Source organism: Rhodnius prolixus, unplaced genomic scaffold (genome assembly GCF_049639745.1).
Source record: "Rhodnius prolixus isolate KJV_2025 unplaced genomic scaffold, Rpr scaffold_2, whole genome shotgun sequence".
NCBI lineage: Eukaryota > Metazoa > Arthropoda > Insecta > Hemiptera > Reduviidae > Rhodnius > Rhodnius prolixus.
The window spans coordinates 65,033,921-65,049,925 of NW_027411592.1; the positions used below are offsets into that span (position 1 = coordinate 65,033,921).

The 16,005-nt window shown below is 32.4% G+C and overlaps 1 protein-coding gene and 1 long non-coding RNA gene across 3 annotated transcripts; one reads left to right on the top strand and one right to left on the bottom strand.

Annotated features, from left to right (window-relative positions):
- Window positions 1-2,720: 2,720 nt before the first annotated feature.
- Window positions 2,721-15,943, top strand: LOC141448604 (N(G),N(G)-dimethylarginine dimethylaminohydrolase 1). 2 transcript variants are annotated; one of them, XR_012455163.1, is made up of 7 exons: window positions 2,721-3,448; window positions 3,576-3,678; window positions 3,782-3,879; window positions 4,161-4,256; window positions 8,310-8,438; window positions 10,862-11,701; window positions 11,948-15,943. XR_012455163.1 is itself a non-coding variant. In XM_074117088.1 (6 exons), the coding sequence occupies exons 1-6, from the start codon at window positions 3,191-3,193 to the stop codon at window positions 10,985-10,987; spliced, it is 810 nt and encodes a 269-aa protein (XP_073973189.1). In that variant the 5' UTR covers window positions 2,721-3,190; the 3' UTR covers window positions 10,988-15,943. The 2 variants fall into 2 exon arrangements, 1 of the variants encoding a protein (XP_073973189.1); XM_074117088.1 differs by having other exon boundaries at window positions 10,862-15,943.
- On the bottom strand, window positions 9,998-10,866 carry LOC141448609 (uncharacterized). Its single transcript, XR_012455164.1, has 3 exons — window positions 10,734-10,866; window positions 10,420-10,602; window positions 9,998-10,311 (listed from the first exon to the last, which is right to left on the bottom strand). It is a non-coding gene; the product is annotated as an uncharacterized lncRNA (long non-coding RNA).
- Window positions 15,944-16,005: the final 62 nt, after the last annotated feature.

The window sequence follows — 16,005 nt, forward strand, 5'->3', positions numbered from 1 at the left end:
CACTAAACCAACAATACATCTTAGCTTTGTGGACCTCGCCTATAACCGCAATGCTTTGTAAAGTGCCGTTGCGGTACAGCGTTACCACCATTATGAAAAAAACTAGAAATAATTACATTTGTTGATAAAATTTCGAGCTCTAACAAGTAATCGCTGGCCCCCCCCAAGTCTGAAACTTGAATAATTACTTAAATTTTTGTTACTTTCTCACCATTTTAAGAGCCATTGTTTTAGTCACCAATATTTTTCATAGTTATTAATTTTTTGGAAGGGATTCTGCGAAGTATTATCATGATCTTTACAATGTATTCAACGTGACATTTAGAGAAGTTTGATGTTCAAAGAGATCTTTGATAAAATTTTAGTGGGAAAATAGAAGAAAGTAATATTTCTTATTTTTTAAAGGCAGAGACCTAATTTTTGACTCAATATTAGGACATGAGCTAAGATTAGGCTGGATTAATGGAGGAGATATTCCTGAAGTTCGCAAATAATGCAGTCGCTCACGATATGTTGGTTAGTAAAAGCATTCTTATAACAGCTTCACTCTATAATTTACTCGTTAACATTACCACAAAGACCTCCGTTAAGTTTCCCCTAGTGTTGCTTCGCTAATGTTAAATCGATAGCACCGCGAATTTGCTGCACAAAGTACCCGGACCACAAATGACTGCCAATTATGGGGATTTTTGACCTTTAATCGACCTTGTGATGCAACAGAGTTTTTGGCTCAGTAAGTGCTTTGATCGTATCAGTTTCTGGTATATCGAGTTTTCGAGGATATAGATTGCAGGAAATATCTCCTGTCAAGTAAAAAAAATATGGTTTCTAGAAAATGGGCCTATAAATGTGAATGAATATTTCATTCATTGATGAGAAATCCGCAGGAAGTCTTATAATTTCGTTTCAGCACCCCCACAGGATATGACAGTAAGCGTAACGAATTCAATCCTTCAAGCGGAAGTATCATTTTACTGAATATTACAAAGAGGAGGGGGGTCACCCTCCTGGTTTTTCACTGAAGTACATTTTTAAATGTATGGTCCTCTGTATTGTCGTATTGCTAAGAAAGGTTAAGTATGTTCGGTAGATTTCCAGACGTTCAAGAATATTGAATTAAAATAGCCAAAAAATCAAAAGACTTGATTCAAGTTTTTGAATAAGCTTGATATTCAGAGGTAAAATATTTGATTTTTTATTTCATTGAACAAGCTATTTTTTTTTTTATCTACAACAGTTACTGCAACTGTTTTGCTTACATCTGGTTCTAATATCTTGTCTATGATATATTTAGGTCAGCCAAATTGTTAGCCATATAAACAATCGTTTGTTTCTAGCCTCTTGAATAGGCCTACTAAATATTCTTGCCTTGATGCCTTGTAAGTAACCAGATGGTTTTTAACATCTTTAAAGGACGCTCTTACGTATAAATAGGTTAGATAAAAAGCTCGATGCTTCTTTGTAAATAAATCTCGTAAGTTCTGAACAAAACGTTTCCCCCAACACCCGTGATTTCTTTCAAAAGTCTTCAAAGCAGCCGATTTGAGAAAATTCTTAACGGGTTTTAAAGAATAGAAATGGCTGTAAACCATTAGAAAACCATAGAAAATTTTGAAAGACCAAGTCTAACAGATATGGGAAGTTTATTTATAAGATACCTAGTTGTATTGGTTAATACCTAATTCCGATATAAGGATTATCTGTTAGTGGATTCAAAGGGTTGTTAAGGCTTATTCACATTCTTATCTTTTTCAACAGTGCAGTTATGTGTGAAATTGTAATTTGGTGTAAATACAAACTAATATATGAATTTTTGTTTAAGTACTTGTTTCAAATATTTCAGAGAGATCAAAAGTTTAAAGTGCAATTTGTAACCTTTGACTTCCTTATTTTAAGACAGTCTACTTTAAAAATTGACTACTGGTCCATCTAAAAGAATTAAACAACTTAATAAACTGTTGAGTGACTGCTCGTGAACACGTTTTCTAGCAAAACAAACGTAATTTCTCATACGAAGATAAAAGGAATCATGGGCAAAGGATACACCGTTTGAAAGCCCGCATTAAACAAGGAAACTTTTATAAAAAAGTGGCCAGCACCTAGGTCTGATAATGATCACATTAAGGGCCTAATGAGTTTTTTTTTCTTAAAAATTTTGATTACTTTTTATTGTTTCCAGTATCCAGGAGGAAGATTGAGGCTGTTTGGAGAATAATTTATGTTTCGAAATGGTATCAATTTTTAGAAAATTTATCTGTCTTTCTAACCGTGTCATCAGAATCGAATTCGTGACGAAAACTTTCTGAGTAATAACATTTTTATTGGGAAAAAAAGTAATGTTTTTGGAAAAAAAATTTAAAGTGACGTCACTCAAGAACAGTGGAAAATATGAAGTTGGCCAATACGTCAGTGAACTCCACTTTAGATGTACTACACACAGTAGGCCTATGGACAATACTAACTGATTTATCCTGTACGAATTATTGGAAACGTTTTTCAATAAAGAACAATAAGTTTTTCAAAATTATTACTAGGTTAAAAGAAAATTTAGAAACATAAATTGATGTAAAAAAAAACTGTTAGAACATGTGTTTATGCTTCTTTGATGAAAACCTCCAATACTGAATATTCATCAAGATCACAATATTTCCGAACATGAAGAGTGTATGAGAATAAATTATATTATATTGGTTTTGTCATTACTGATCTGGTTACCATGGGAGAAAGTGATTTGTGGTTAATGATCTCTATTTACTTGAATTCAGCTTAGCTGAATTGTGTGCCGTTTTAAGACTGACAAGTTCCATGCTGGTAGTACGTAAAGGGTCGATAATTCGACGTCAGAGTGTCAGACAGTTGTAGACTAATGTATGGTTAGTATAGTCGACTACAATTATTCTCTCTTTGCTTTTTAGACTGTTTCTTTTTTTATGTGTGACCGTTCTATTAAGAGAGAGCCCTCTCTTAAGAGTGGGGCGTAACTGATTGTTAAAGGCAATGATGACGTCATGGACTAAGTGAGCACTGTGTATTCAATACGCGCCGGCGGCAGTGAGAGAGAGTGCCGTCTAGCGAGTAACGTCAGAGTTAGTGTTCTAGTTTTGTGTTTTTTTGTTTTCTTTAATTTCAAGCGAGTCCCAGTTTCCAGTGTATCCTCACCGGGTGAACTGGTCGTGTCCTAACCTCTAGAATGGCATCACTCAGGTATACCCATGCTCTTGTCTCTAGAGTGTCCAGTTCGTATAAATCACTTGGCGAGGCTGATTATGAAGAAGCAAAACGACAACATGAAACCTATGTACGCGTTTTACGTGATACAGGTCTTGATGTTATTGAACTCCCACCTGATGATGCTCTACCACAATGTGTTTTTATTGAAGATACAGCTATCGTATGCAATGGAATAGCATTGATGGGACGTCCAAAAGATGATAAAAGATTGAAAGAGGTGAATTTTAAATTACAAAACAAAACAAAAATCTCTTTTGTCGTATTTTTTGTTTTGTGTGCATGTTCTACAAAAAAAAATGCAAAATACACACAAAAAAACAAAACAAATTATCTGTGAAATATAGGTGGAAACTGTTAGAGCTGTTCTTAAGAAGGAGTTGGAAATGCCTATAATTGAGCTTACTGAGGATAAGGCCAATTTAGAAGGAGGTGATGTTCTGTTTACAGGTTAGTGCCAAATATTATTTACTTAACATTAAATCATTTTCAATTTGAAGAAAAAAAAAAAAACCTGTTCACTTTCTTTTCTTGTTTTCATTTTCAAATTTAGGCCAAGAATTCTTTGTAGGGCTATCTGATTTTACAAATGAAGCAGGTGCTAGGGCAGTAGCTTCCACATTTCCCGAATTCCCATGTACACCAATCAAGGTACATATAAATATAAAGATTATTCTATTTTTCTCTCTCTTTAAGTTTCTTCGCTTTTTTTTTTTCAATCTTATCTTTCCCAAAATATTTTCTTTAGAACTTATGAACACAGTAAACCAATTTTAAAAAAAACAGCATCTTGTTTACAAACAAAAACAACAGGTAGGTTTCCTTAATTATTTTTTATCGAATTTCATCATTAAAAAAACTAACCTAAATTAATAATAAACATTTATTTTTTTTTTAAAAAAACAATACTTCATTAGATAATTTCTGTTTAGGTACCAGAAAAACAACATTTAAAAGCTTTTGTCACAATGGCTGGACCAGATATACTTTGTGTAAGCTCTGGAAAACCTTCTCAAGATGTTATCAAGGTGAGCTTTTTTTTCTTTTTTTTTAAGAAAAGTTTCGTACCAAGTTGGTAGTCGTAATAATGTCCAATTTTAAATGAGGTTTACCTAGAAAAATGTTTGCGAATTAAAGTAATATACCTACTTGGATGTGGCTTTTAAAGAGAATCGTTGGTACCTTTCGAAAAAATTATACTGTAAAAGTTGGGAATTCCATTCAAACAATCTTCATCAGATTTGGATGAATTTTTTCGACTTGATTCCATCTGGGTTGGCCAGTAATTTCTTAGCGATCGATGTCGGACAAAGCAGAGTCCCCTCTACATCTGATCAGAACTAAGAACCAGTGAGAAAGTTCTTGGTATAGCTTGCACAGCCATTCAATAGAGCAGACCTTTTTGCATGTAATTTCCTTAGTCTTTGATTGCTCTTCAAAAAGCCTGCGATCAGCCAGAAATGAGTGCACATCTTTATTAAAAAAAGTACCGTTGTTAGCCTAGACAATTGTTAGATCGTAAACTTTTTCAGTCACCAGCCTCTACCTTAAAGTTTTCCATAAAAACCATCCAGAAATCTAGAAAACACGAGTGATAGTACACTTAACAGAATTTTCTGTCAGCCTCGCCTCCACCCGCATCTTGAAGGAGACTTGATAGTCAACAAAGCTGACTGAATAACTGAGTAAAAACTATGTCTCTGGAATTTGGTTATCTTCATCTTATTAAAACTGTCTGTCCGGTAGGACAGTTATTGTATAAGGGTTGATCGTTCTAAAACGGTACGAAAAAGCGTAACGTTGAGAAAAACACCCAACTTTGGATCTTTCTAAAAAAGATAAAATTTCCAAATTTTCTTTAAAAAAACATTGGGCAAATCCTCCTTTATAACTGTAATTTTTTTTTGGCAACAACATAGGTTAAATAGATTTCGAGAAATACGTTGCTGAAAATGGGGCAAAAAATGGCATTTTCAGAAAATGTTCTTGTTCTTGTTCTTCTTGTTGTTGTACTTCTTGTTACCTTTTTTGTAAACAATGTAGCGCCTAAACGCGTGAACCGATTTTTCATGAATTTTATAATTTACCAATCTACTTCACCAGTCCGTTTTAAAGTTTTTTTTAAAAAAAGGTACGTCAAGATCTCGCTTCCATCGCGACAAAAGCAAACATTACACTAGGTAATTAGCAAAACAATGTGCAATACGAGAATTTAAAGTTGTCTGGGGATAAAAAAAAAAAAACAGCTAAATTAATAGCAACCAAGTCAGCACATATTGTGCTACACACCACTTGAACCCATTCAAGTTATAAAAACAGTTATTTATCAAGTATGAATTCAGCACTTTTTCAAATTAGTTGTGCTCCAATTGGCGTATAACAATTGCATTTTTTATTTTTAAACTTAATGCTGGCTAATTTGTTTATTAACTCGTGTCAAAAGTTGTTTTTTTTTTTAAATATACGTTAAGTTCTTAAAATAGTTTATATTGTCGTGAAAACGTTTATGCTTCAGCGCCCCAAAAATTGCCTGTCCATTGTTGTTCATTATTTTTGGTGACTGATTAGAGTTTCAATAGGATGAAAAAATAATTGCCATTTCAGTCGTGTTACATTTATTCTGCCGAGCTTTTCGACCTAGGGACTAGGGTCATCTTCAGGGCTAGTTTACAAAGTAATTACTTTGTAATTACAGGCTTGGTGTGTCTTCTATTTTGTCTGTTCATAGACTGAGTGTGATCGGTCTGTAACACATTATCACACAGACCGATCACACTCAGTCCATGAACAGACAAGACAAAAGACATACCAACCCTGTAATTACAAAGTAATTACTTTGTAAACTAGCCCTGAAGATGACCCTAGTCCCTAGGTCGAAAGCTTGGCAGAATAAATGTATCACGACTGAAATGGCAATTATGTTTTCATCCTATTCCCTGACCATTTTAAATCTTTGATCTTTGTACTTCCAAATTATGTAAAATCAGCAACTCAATTCTATCCCGAAAGTGCTTGGCTAAATTTTGTTCTTGGGTTAAGAAGATATATTATTTCTTGGATTCACGCTACTCACACAATATTGATCGAAATATTTAATTCTCATTATTACAAGAAAAACAAAAATTAGTGTATTAAAATTGCAAAAAAACAACTCTTATTACTGTGATTTAAAAGTTATTAAAGTAAATATTCTGGACTGTACGAAGTGTTTCACGATTTTCTCTCATTATTCTCAAGTTTCGAATCCACAACATTTTCTTGAAACTTCAAACGTTAAATTTATAAAATCTACAAGATTTCAATACTTTCTCTTGCTAAAAAAAAGAGAAAGAAAATAAAATAATATCTTTAATTGACCCCCCTCTCTTTTGAGAAACAAAAAAAAAAAATCCAATACGCTACGATCATATAAAAATAAAACTTGAAAGAGATGCAAGGATAAAGCCGAGATAAGAGATAGCGAGTTCAAAATGGTCACCCTTGACGACCGTATGAGTTCACCGTTTATTATTACCAAAGGTGAACCAGTTTGCAAAAACTAGAAACGAGATTTTGCATTTAAATATGGAGAGATTACGTAATTCATTGCATCAATTCATTTTCATTGAGTTTGTGTTTTTAAATGTATTTATTTTTTAAACATTAAATCATATTTTTTGTAGACATAACTTCTATTAATTAATATATTTTCTTAAGGTCTACCTACTTAAATTGTGTTTTTTTTTTTCGTTTTACATTAACACAAATATCAAGTAAAAAGAAGTGACTCTAAAAATACGTAAGTAACTGCACATTTGCAAAGCCAGTATTTTGTAGTTAAGTTTTTGGTGACTTTTCAGCTCAGCGTTTGTGAGGCCTCTTGCAAAAATTAATGAAAAAACAAAACAAGATAAATAATCATGAAAAAAAATTAGATAAATCTTTCTGGTGACGTTCGTCTTGGAAAAGATATGACTTCCGATTCAACTAGAATTGTAAAAAAGGTTCTGTATCTTGATCGATTCACTGCCATTTTGAGACATCAATAAGGGACATTCTGAAAAAGCGTTCTTAACAATGGTTCTGGCAATATTTAGCTCAAATTATAGCTTCAAGCAAGTAATTCTACTTAAGTTCGTTTTTCGCATAGTTTCTTAAGAGAAGATAAGATAAGATAGTAGATGGGACGGGATCTACGCCCCCATGGCACCGCAGCCACAGAAGACTTATTGTGCCAGCCCCTTCTTAGTTCTAGTAAGCGAACGCTCCTCTCCTAAAGAGGTTGAGGACTTTCCCTACTAGTTCTTTTTGTGCAACTTATCTCCTTCGGCCTCAGCATTCCAAAGGTTTCATAGCGCAAACGCTCGATTGCAACACAATCGAACAGCAGGTGAGAGGCCGTTTCCTCCTCTTCCTGCATAGTTTCTTAATTCAGAACCAAATCCATAGAAAAGGATTTTATTTGATTATTTTTAGTTTTTAAGGATGTTACATCGGAAAGAAATAGAACTTAATACTGAATAAACTTAGCTCAAGATTTAACTAGCAACATAAACAATTTCTAGGACAAGAACAGGGGCGTTTGCCTTGTTCATCCCTAGTCTAGGAGCAGTTAGACCTATAAAGGTTGAACATTATAGCTTCCATGAGGGACTTCGCCAGAATGCCTTCAACTTGATTTAATTTACTGGGGTTTCTGGTGAGGAGTACCTAGCGGGCAAAGTTTTAGTTTATTCTATTGAGTCTTAAGTCCTTCATAGTGACCTAAGACGTGCAGAGGCTATTTCCTGTTCCTCCTGGACACATACTATCCTCTGCTAGGCCCCATGTAATGTTTTCCTAGTATAGTGAGTCGTCAAGAGCGCCACAATCTTCCAAACGGCGACTCGGTCTTGTTGCGAATAAGTTCAGGCGAATAATGCCACGATAAGTTTGGGTTCCCTTGGAAACTCCGCAGAATCCAAGTGAGATCTGCTGCCTTTATTCCCAGTAAAAACCGAATTAGTTTACGCAGCGAAGCCTCCCCAATGCAGTAATGACCCACACCTCCTTATGCTGGTTTTACTCAATAATAAACTTTAATATTGCTTTTTTTTTTCCAGAGAATCGAAAGAGAGGCCACCTTTACTTACCAAACCTTGACACTTCCCGAAGATACTGCGGCCAATGTCATCTACTGCAACGGTACATTAATCCACAGGTCTGCAGATGATACTCCACTTTCAGCCAAGGTAAAGTTTAGATTTTTTTTTTTTTATATAGTGAATTTATTTTTGTAAGCCCGAATGGAAGTTTTGTAGGTAGGGGAATTATGTAATAGTATACTATTACTTAAAAACTTAAGGTCAAGGCGGGGCTTAAATCAATATTGTAAGTATTAAACAAAATCTTCAGGAGAGAGAGTTTTAACTTTAATTTATCATAGACAGCGTGAGATATTATTGAATTTTCTACTTAAGTTTATTAAAATTAAAATTTTTAACTGATTTTAGTCATTAAGAAAACAAAATTATTGCTGTTTTTTAAAAAAAATTATTGTTACCCTGTTTGTAAGTACTATACTTGACTTAATTTGAAACAAGACTACGATACCGTCGCCTAATTATGAAGATAACTACGTTCATCAAAATTCGTTTCTAAAAGACTTTAAGAGGGTGTGAAACCGGAAGTAAACACGGAATAAAATCGAAGGTAAATAAAAGGTAAAAAAAAAATCCCTGTGAGTCATAATCATTGCATGGGGAGAACGATCGATAAAACAAAAAGTGAATTTCTTTTCCGCCTACTTTTTGAATAAATATTTTTCTCACTAGCTAACCTTAACTTGTAAAACTGCTTACACTTAAATGTAAATAAATTAAATGTATTCTCTGGATAAAAAAAAGAAAAAAAAAAGTATATTCAGTACAGTAATTGGAGCCATCTATGGAAGATAATCCCTAAAACCAATATATTTTTTAAGGCACGTCCATTATCTGCGACGATTTGTGCTTAAAGCTTTTTTTTTATTCAGTACACTGCCAGCCAACGGACAATGTTCTCTTGTTGTCATTTGACAGACAACACTGTCCATCCCCGGATAGTGTGCTTTCAAGAAGCTCCTAGAAAAAAGAAAATCGTAAGTACCAACAGCTGGATTCGAACCCGCTATCTCCGATTAACCAAACAGTTAATCCCTAAATATTAATGTTCGTAAAATACTTTCAACTTACATTACTGCACAGCCAATTGAGTCGTTCAACGTACAAACTGATTTAACTCCACCTTTTTTTTTGAAATAAATGTTTAAGCGTCCAAAGTACATGGTTCAGTCCACAGCTTTTTATACGTATTTATCACAAATTTCCTCGAATAATAAAAGATTAAGCACCATTAAACGATAAAAATAAATTGTTGGCCATTAAATGATAAATAATTTATTTCAAAAATCATTTTCGATTAACTCCAGTACGATAGATAGTGTAAATCGTTGCAATAATTCAACTTAAATGCAATGAGCAGGCGCTGAATGATAACGCCGAATTTATTTGAATTTATATTATAAACAGAAATTTTAAGTAAACAATGTATCGTTACATTATATTTCATCGTATTTCTCCACTATTTTTTTTTGTTTTATGTAGTTAATTGAGTTGTGCATTGAACGGCTCAATTTTTAGCAGGTAATCAAGGAAATGATTGTATCTGACTATGGTATTTCTAGATTACTGATTATGTCCTCAGCGTACCTTAAAAGGTTATTTTCGGTGAAAAACTCAAATCGAAAAGTACATGATCGAAATATATTCTTTTATTGATTAAGTTAAAGAAAAAAAGAGAAATCAAAAAAATAAAATAATAAAAATATCAAAGAAATGATTCAGTTATTTAAAAAAATTTAGATAATATTGTTAATATAATTTTGCGTATAATAAAAGCAATAAATAATATATGTACATTCAAACTATTTTATTATTCAATTGGCAGTGAATAAGATTACATCCCGTTTGAAATAAATAAGAAGATTGCCTTGTGATTGTGTTCCCATTCTATATCTTTGAGCAATGTAGACGATGATATACATAGATTATTATTATTCTCAGTGCATTTTAAATCTTTCAATTTCTATAATTATTAAAAAAAAAAAAAATGTAGTAATTTAGAATTAATATCATGTGAAATAAAAGTGGAAAGTAAAAAATTTACAAATTCATGTTAATCAGCTGTACTTACGAAAATGTTATCAGTAGTCTGTTCGCTACAGTACTGATGGATGTTAGGTTGAATTGAGAACTGTCTAAATTTAACATTTTACTTAATAAGAGCTTTGTAACTCTCCTGCTGAGCTCTTGGACATCTGGCCGGGAGACTTTTCTCCCCCTCTCTTATAAGGGGAGAACAGGAATAAATTTTTCCCTTAAAAAAAAAAGGTTCCACTTAAAGAGATTTTGTTTTAACAGAATAAACAATCATTAAAGTTTAATGAGAAATCGTTAGGGCCAATTATTGAGAAAAAATAAAGAGAAAATCTGGCTTGAAAAACTTACCACTTGGACTTTTTCTTACTAGTTTTGTTTTGTAATCTGAAGTTAACATTTAAAAAAAAAAAAGAACTCTAAATTAATCTGAAAGGTACCAAATGTTATATAATTGGTTTTCTTTTATTTTTTTCCAGGTATTCGCAGAGAGAATAGGTTTTTCACGAAAATCAGTCTCCGTATCAGAATTAGCTAAACACAGTTCTGGATTGAGTTCATGTGTATTGTTGGTTAGGCGAGCTAGGCATATTAGATCGTTGTAAAACATAAATTATTTTTTAAACTGCAGCTTTTATTATTATTTATGTTTTTAATTTTTTTGGTAAGGGCCCAAAGAAATGTGTGCATTCCAAAAAAGATAAAAGAGTAACATAAAATGTTAGAAAAAAAAAAAATCTCAAAAGACATTTAGCCTTTGGCTAAGAATATTTTACAAAGCTTGCGTTCAAAATAAAGAAGTAAATTTCAAAAAATTTGTTCAATGGCTTTAAAATATCAAAACTGTATTTCATGTTTACTTTATATATATTTTTTTAAGATTATTCAAGAGGTTGTTAAACAAAAACAAAGCTTGGCAATATATTTTTTTTAATTAAAAGGAGGTTATATTTTTGGTTAATAGGTTTTTAATAAAGCAGATTGATTTTATTTGTTCCCAGTGTTTACACAGTTAGAAAAGATACGATATTTTTTTTCTTCTTTGGTTAAAGAAATTTTCCCTCTGTTTATTAATAATAGGCCAAGCTGTGTTTTTGGTTTGAATTGTTTTTGTTTTATATACTTTTGCTTCGCGGAAGAGGTTGTGAATAAAGTTTGGGAAGTTTTATTTATTTTTTAAGAGTGTATATAGATCATATATGCATATTTTTTTATTATTTATTTAATTTGTCGAGTTAAAAGCACTCTGATTTGTTTTGTTAGTTTGTTATTTTCTTTGTTTTGCACTTAGTGTTTTGAACAAAAAACAAAAAGAAGAGGTAACCAAATAAATTACCTAATTTGCTTTAATTTATTCCTGCCACAATATGTACAAAAAGGAATAGACTGTTTTAATTAATTATTTTAAATTAATGCACTTAAAAGTCTTACTGAAGATATGATCTGAAATGTTGATAGTATACCAAGTGTGAATGTACGTCACAGAGTGCTTATTTTTAATTATATATATATATTTTTTTCAAGTTATAGCTTAGAAAAGTTTTTGTATTTTTGTTTTCGCTCAGTTGAGTGGTCAGTGATGGAAATTTATGGCATACAACGGAGGAATTTTGTATGCCTTCTACGTACTTGCAAGTCCTGTTGAATTTAGCTGTATCTGAGGAGACGTAAGTAAAATATTCAACTTTTGACTTTCTTTCCCACAATCTCTCAGTGAACCGTTGAAGAGTGTCAGGAGGGAAATGTTCTTGCGTGTTCTTAGGCTGGGATTCGTGAAATATTGTTATGCTAGTCTAGCCAAGGATGGTGCTGCAAAAGCAGGAAGCGCTAACATAGCCCGTCATACTCCTTATAACTTATTCATTTCATCCAGAATAAAAAAAAAGAAGGAGTTTTCCACAAGCCTAAAGATATTTGCAACTTACAATGATCTATTGTGGCACTCAATACTTTAGAATGCCTTTTCTAATCCAATTTCCAAAACACGAAATCCAAAACTCTTGAGCTATACAAGCCCTTAATTAAAAACTGTTAAGATAATACGAGATTAATCGTACGATACGATTAAGATAATCGTAGATGGGACGGGACCTAGCCCCACTTATTGTGCCAGCCCCTTCTTAGTTCTAGTAAGCGAACCCTTCCCTCCTAAAGAGGTTGAGGACTTTTCCTACTAGTTCTTTTTGCGCTACTATCTCCTTCGGCCTCAACTTTCCAAAGGTTTCATAGCGCAAACGCTCGATTGCAACACAATCGAACAGCAGGTGAGAGGCCGTTTCCTCCTCTTCCTGACATAATCTGCACAATGATTCCGAGCTAATAAGCCCCCACCTTGCACAGATGCTTCTTGAACCTACCTATGCCCCCGTGAATAGGCCTGTAATCAGAGTAATCTAATTGCTACCCAAACACAGGGTCTCTTTGGTTCTTTGCTTACACAGCCAAGGCATCATGGTCTTGCTGTGTTCAACTCCAGGACACATCACCCAGTTCTTTTCGTGCTCCAACCAGAACCACTGGTGATCCCCAGGACAGGCTCTGGACCGATGAAAGGAGTGTTAGCTCCATTTCTGGCCAGATGATCAGCTTTTTCATTCCCTTCAATACCCACATGACCCGGCACCCATTCCAACCGAACTTTTTTGTGCCGCGCCAGTAGTTCTAGGGCCTTCCTGCATTCCCAGACCAGGGAAGAGGGAAGGATACAAGAGCCATTAAAAACTTTTACTACGACATCGTTTCCACTTCTTTCTGACAAAACCTACTCGAGAACTATCCACAATACATGTGCTTACCCGTGGGGTGGCTCGTTAACAGACTTACAATCAACTGCTAGCCGACTGTCTAGTCTTGTAAGGAATAACTTTAGTGTTATAACAACAGTTCTGCCTACCTTTGGCCATAGATTTGCATCCAGTTGCTGCTTATTCTCATCAGAATCTCTTAGCAGAGTCCCATATTAACCTTGAACAACTTCATGGAACCTCCCTATCCGAGACTTAATTTTTACGGTTCTTATTGAGCTCACCTACCAAAAAAAAAAGTTATCTTTTTATGGCGTACTGCTTCTGCAATGTGTATACTATATAATAAAATTATTTAAAATTACAGTCAATTTTCTTTTAAAGTGTTTTAACCTCAATTGAGCGAAAACTCCAAAAAAAAGAGGCGTAAGCCGTGCAATGCCACAGAATTCTTAATTGTCGTACATAATTAAAATTTAAAAAAAAAAGGCAAAAATATAAGAGCTACCTAGTCACAGAATTTTAAAAATTACCTAGCTATTGATTGCTAAATGATCGAGTTTAAGTTGAATAGTGTTTACTAACAAGATAACAGTTGTGTAACAAGAAACGATCTAATTTCTTACCCCTTCTTTGTTTTACACCCCCTAAAAAGAACTAACTGTGGCCTTTAATAAATTGTGACAAATATCTTTAATTTTTATTTATTTTTTTTTAATTCACGTAAATTTTACCCTAATTTTGCTTTATATATTCATACATACACATATTTTTTTAAAATTACTTCTGAACATTCCTACTTTTTTGGTTTTCCTTTAATATATTTGCAAATATATAAAATCTTAGACATTCCTTACATTTTAATGTAGGATTAAAAAGAAATATAATCAACAAAATGGTATTTTAAAAAAAATGATTGCTTTAGTCATATTTGTAAATGTACTTTTTCTATCTATCTTCCATATATTTAATTATTTATTTTTCATTTTAAACAAAATTTTTGTTTATATTATAATAGGTCCATAAAGAATAAAAGTATAAGTGCAATATAATATAATGAAAAATATAATATTAAATGTTATATTTAAAAAAGCAAAAACAAAATGTCAATTATTTTCTTTCTTTTTTAAATGGTTACAATGTTTAATTTAAATGTTTTAAAGTGAAGAAAACTAAAAATTCAAGTTATTATTATTATTATTATTATTCAAGTTATATTAACTTTCTGTGCATCAGGTGGTTCAAGACTTGAGTAATTTTAATCATAACTTGAAAACCACTGATTGATCTTGTAACCCAGACGTTTTTTTTTTTTTTAAGCATAAATTCTTACTTAAATTACAAGAAAAGTCTGTCGTGGGTCCACATCAGAACTTAGCAGAACTTATTGAGACTTACGATTTGTACTAATTAAATGGCAAATTGTGTTTGTATAAATATAGGCAAAGTCTTTTGTATTGGACTAGTGTATCAGTGAATGGAAGTAGATACTTCTGGAAACAGGACAAAGGACTTTTAAGAATGGGAGGGAGTGGATATAAAACAATAATTAATTCCAGAGTGTCCACAATTTTGGAGGAACACTCTCCTTGTACACGTCTTCATGGCTAAAGACATTGGCTCCCTTTATTTAGGGTTGTTTGAACATCTTTTCAAACCTATCCACATTTTTTTCCCCCCCTCTTCTGCGGCTTACCACCAATCTTTCTTTTAAAGTGAGGGTGGTCAAAAAATCCTGGACCCTTGGGTCCAGATTAACCCTTATTAAGGGTGAAATATATACATTTTTCTTTTTCCAACAAGACCGCACAATCATTAAAATTACTATAGATTTTCTCAAGGGTGTCATTACAATGTGAGGAAGCGGAAATGAGGAGACTTCTGATAATGAACAGCTGTAAGTTGTTTTATTCAAAGAGAAGAAAAAAAAAAAAAAAAAAAATTAGCAATTTTATACCAGCTACAGACTATTTAAAAGTCCAATTTAAATATACTAGTACCCGCGTAAGATCTTCTTGAGTGGAGACGCGCAATGGTTTAAAGTAACATGTCCACGTCTTAATAATATCAAAAAAAAAAAAAAATTATCACTGCCAGCACCAATCGAATAATTTTGACCCTGAGTTAATGGGCAAAAAAATATCAAAATACCATAAGACACGCTCTACTCGAACCCAATAGAGAAATCAGCTGACAATCTGAAACCTCAGTAGCTCAGTTCAAATTGCAAAAAACAAAACAATCGAGTTTCTTTAATTGCATTCAATATTGATCGTTGAACAATCGATTGAAAGTAAACAATCAATTTTTTAAATACAAATGTGAAAAAAGAAGACTAAAATTAGAGAATATAGATAAAATTGAATATATTGTATGTTATAGATTTCAAGATTAAAAAAAAAAAATAAGATTTTACGGAAATCTAAGTGTATATTTTTAAATTATTAATACAAAGATGCTTTATTTCTAAAGTAAAGAGAAATTTAAAATATATCTGTATAATATTTTTGGTTTGTTCTCTGTTCTTTGTTTGCGAAGTTAAGATTTTTTTTTTATTTGTTTCGCCTTTTTTTGCTTTTTTTTGAAAATTAGTATTTGTAACTTAAACAGTTCTTAGAGAAATTGATGGAAAGTTAGATGTATTTACAAATTAGATAAAATTCAGCCTCTGTCGTCCATATTTTTAATGCCAACAAATTGATTATTTTTGTTTGTTTTTTTTTATTTAATTTATTTTTTCTTACTTTTGCCTGTATATTTATGTAAATTAGTATTTCTTGTTAATTTATTGATAGTAAAATATATGCATTCAATGTATTTTTGGTATTTATTTATTTTTTTTAACCAGTTAAGCGTGTTTGACTTGTATACACGTCAAA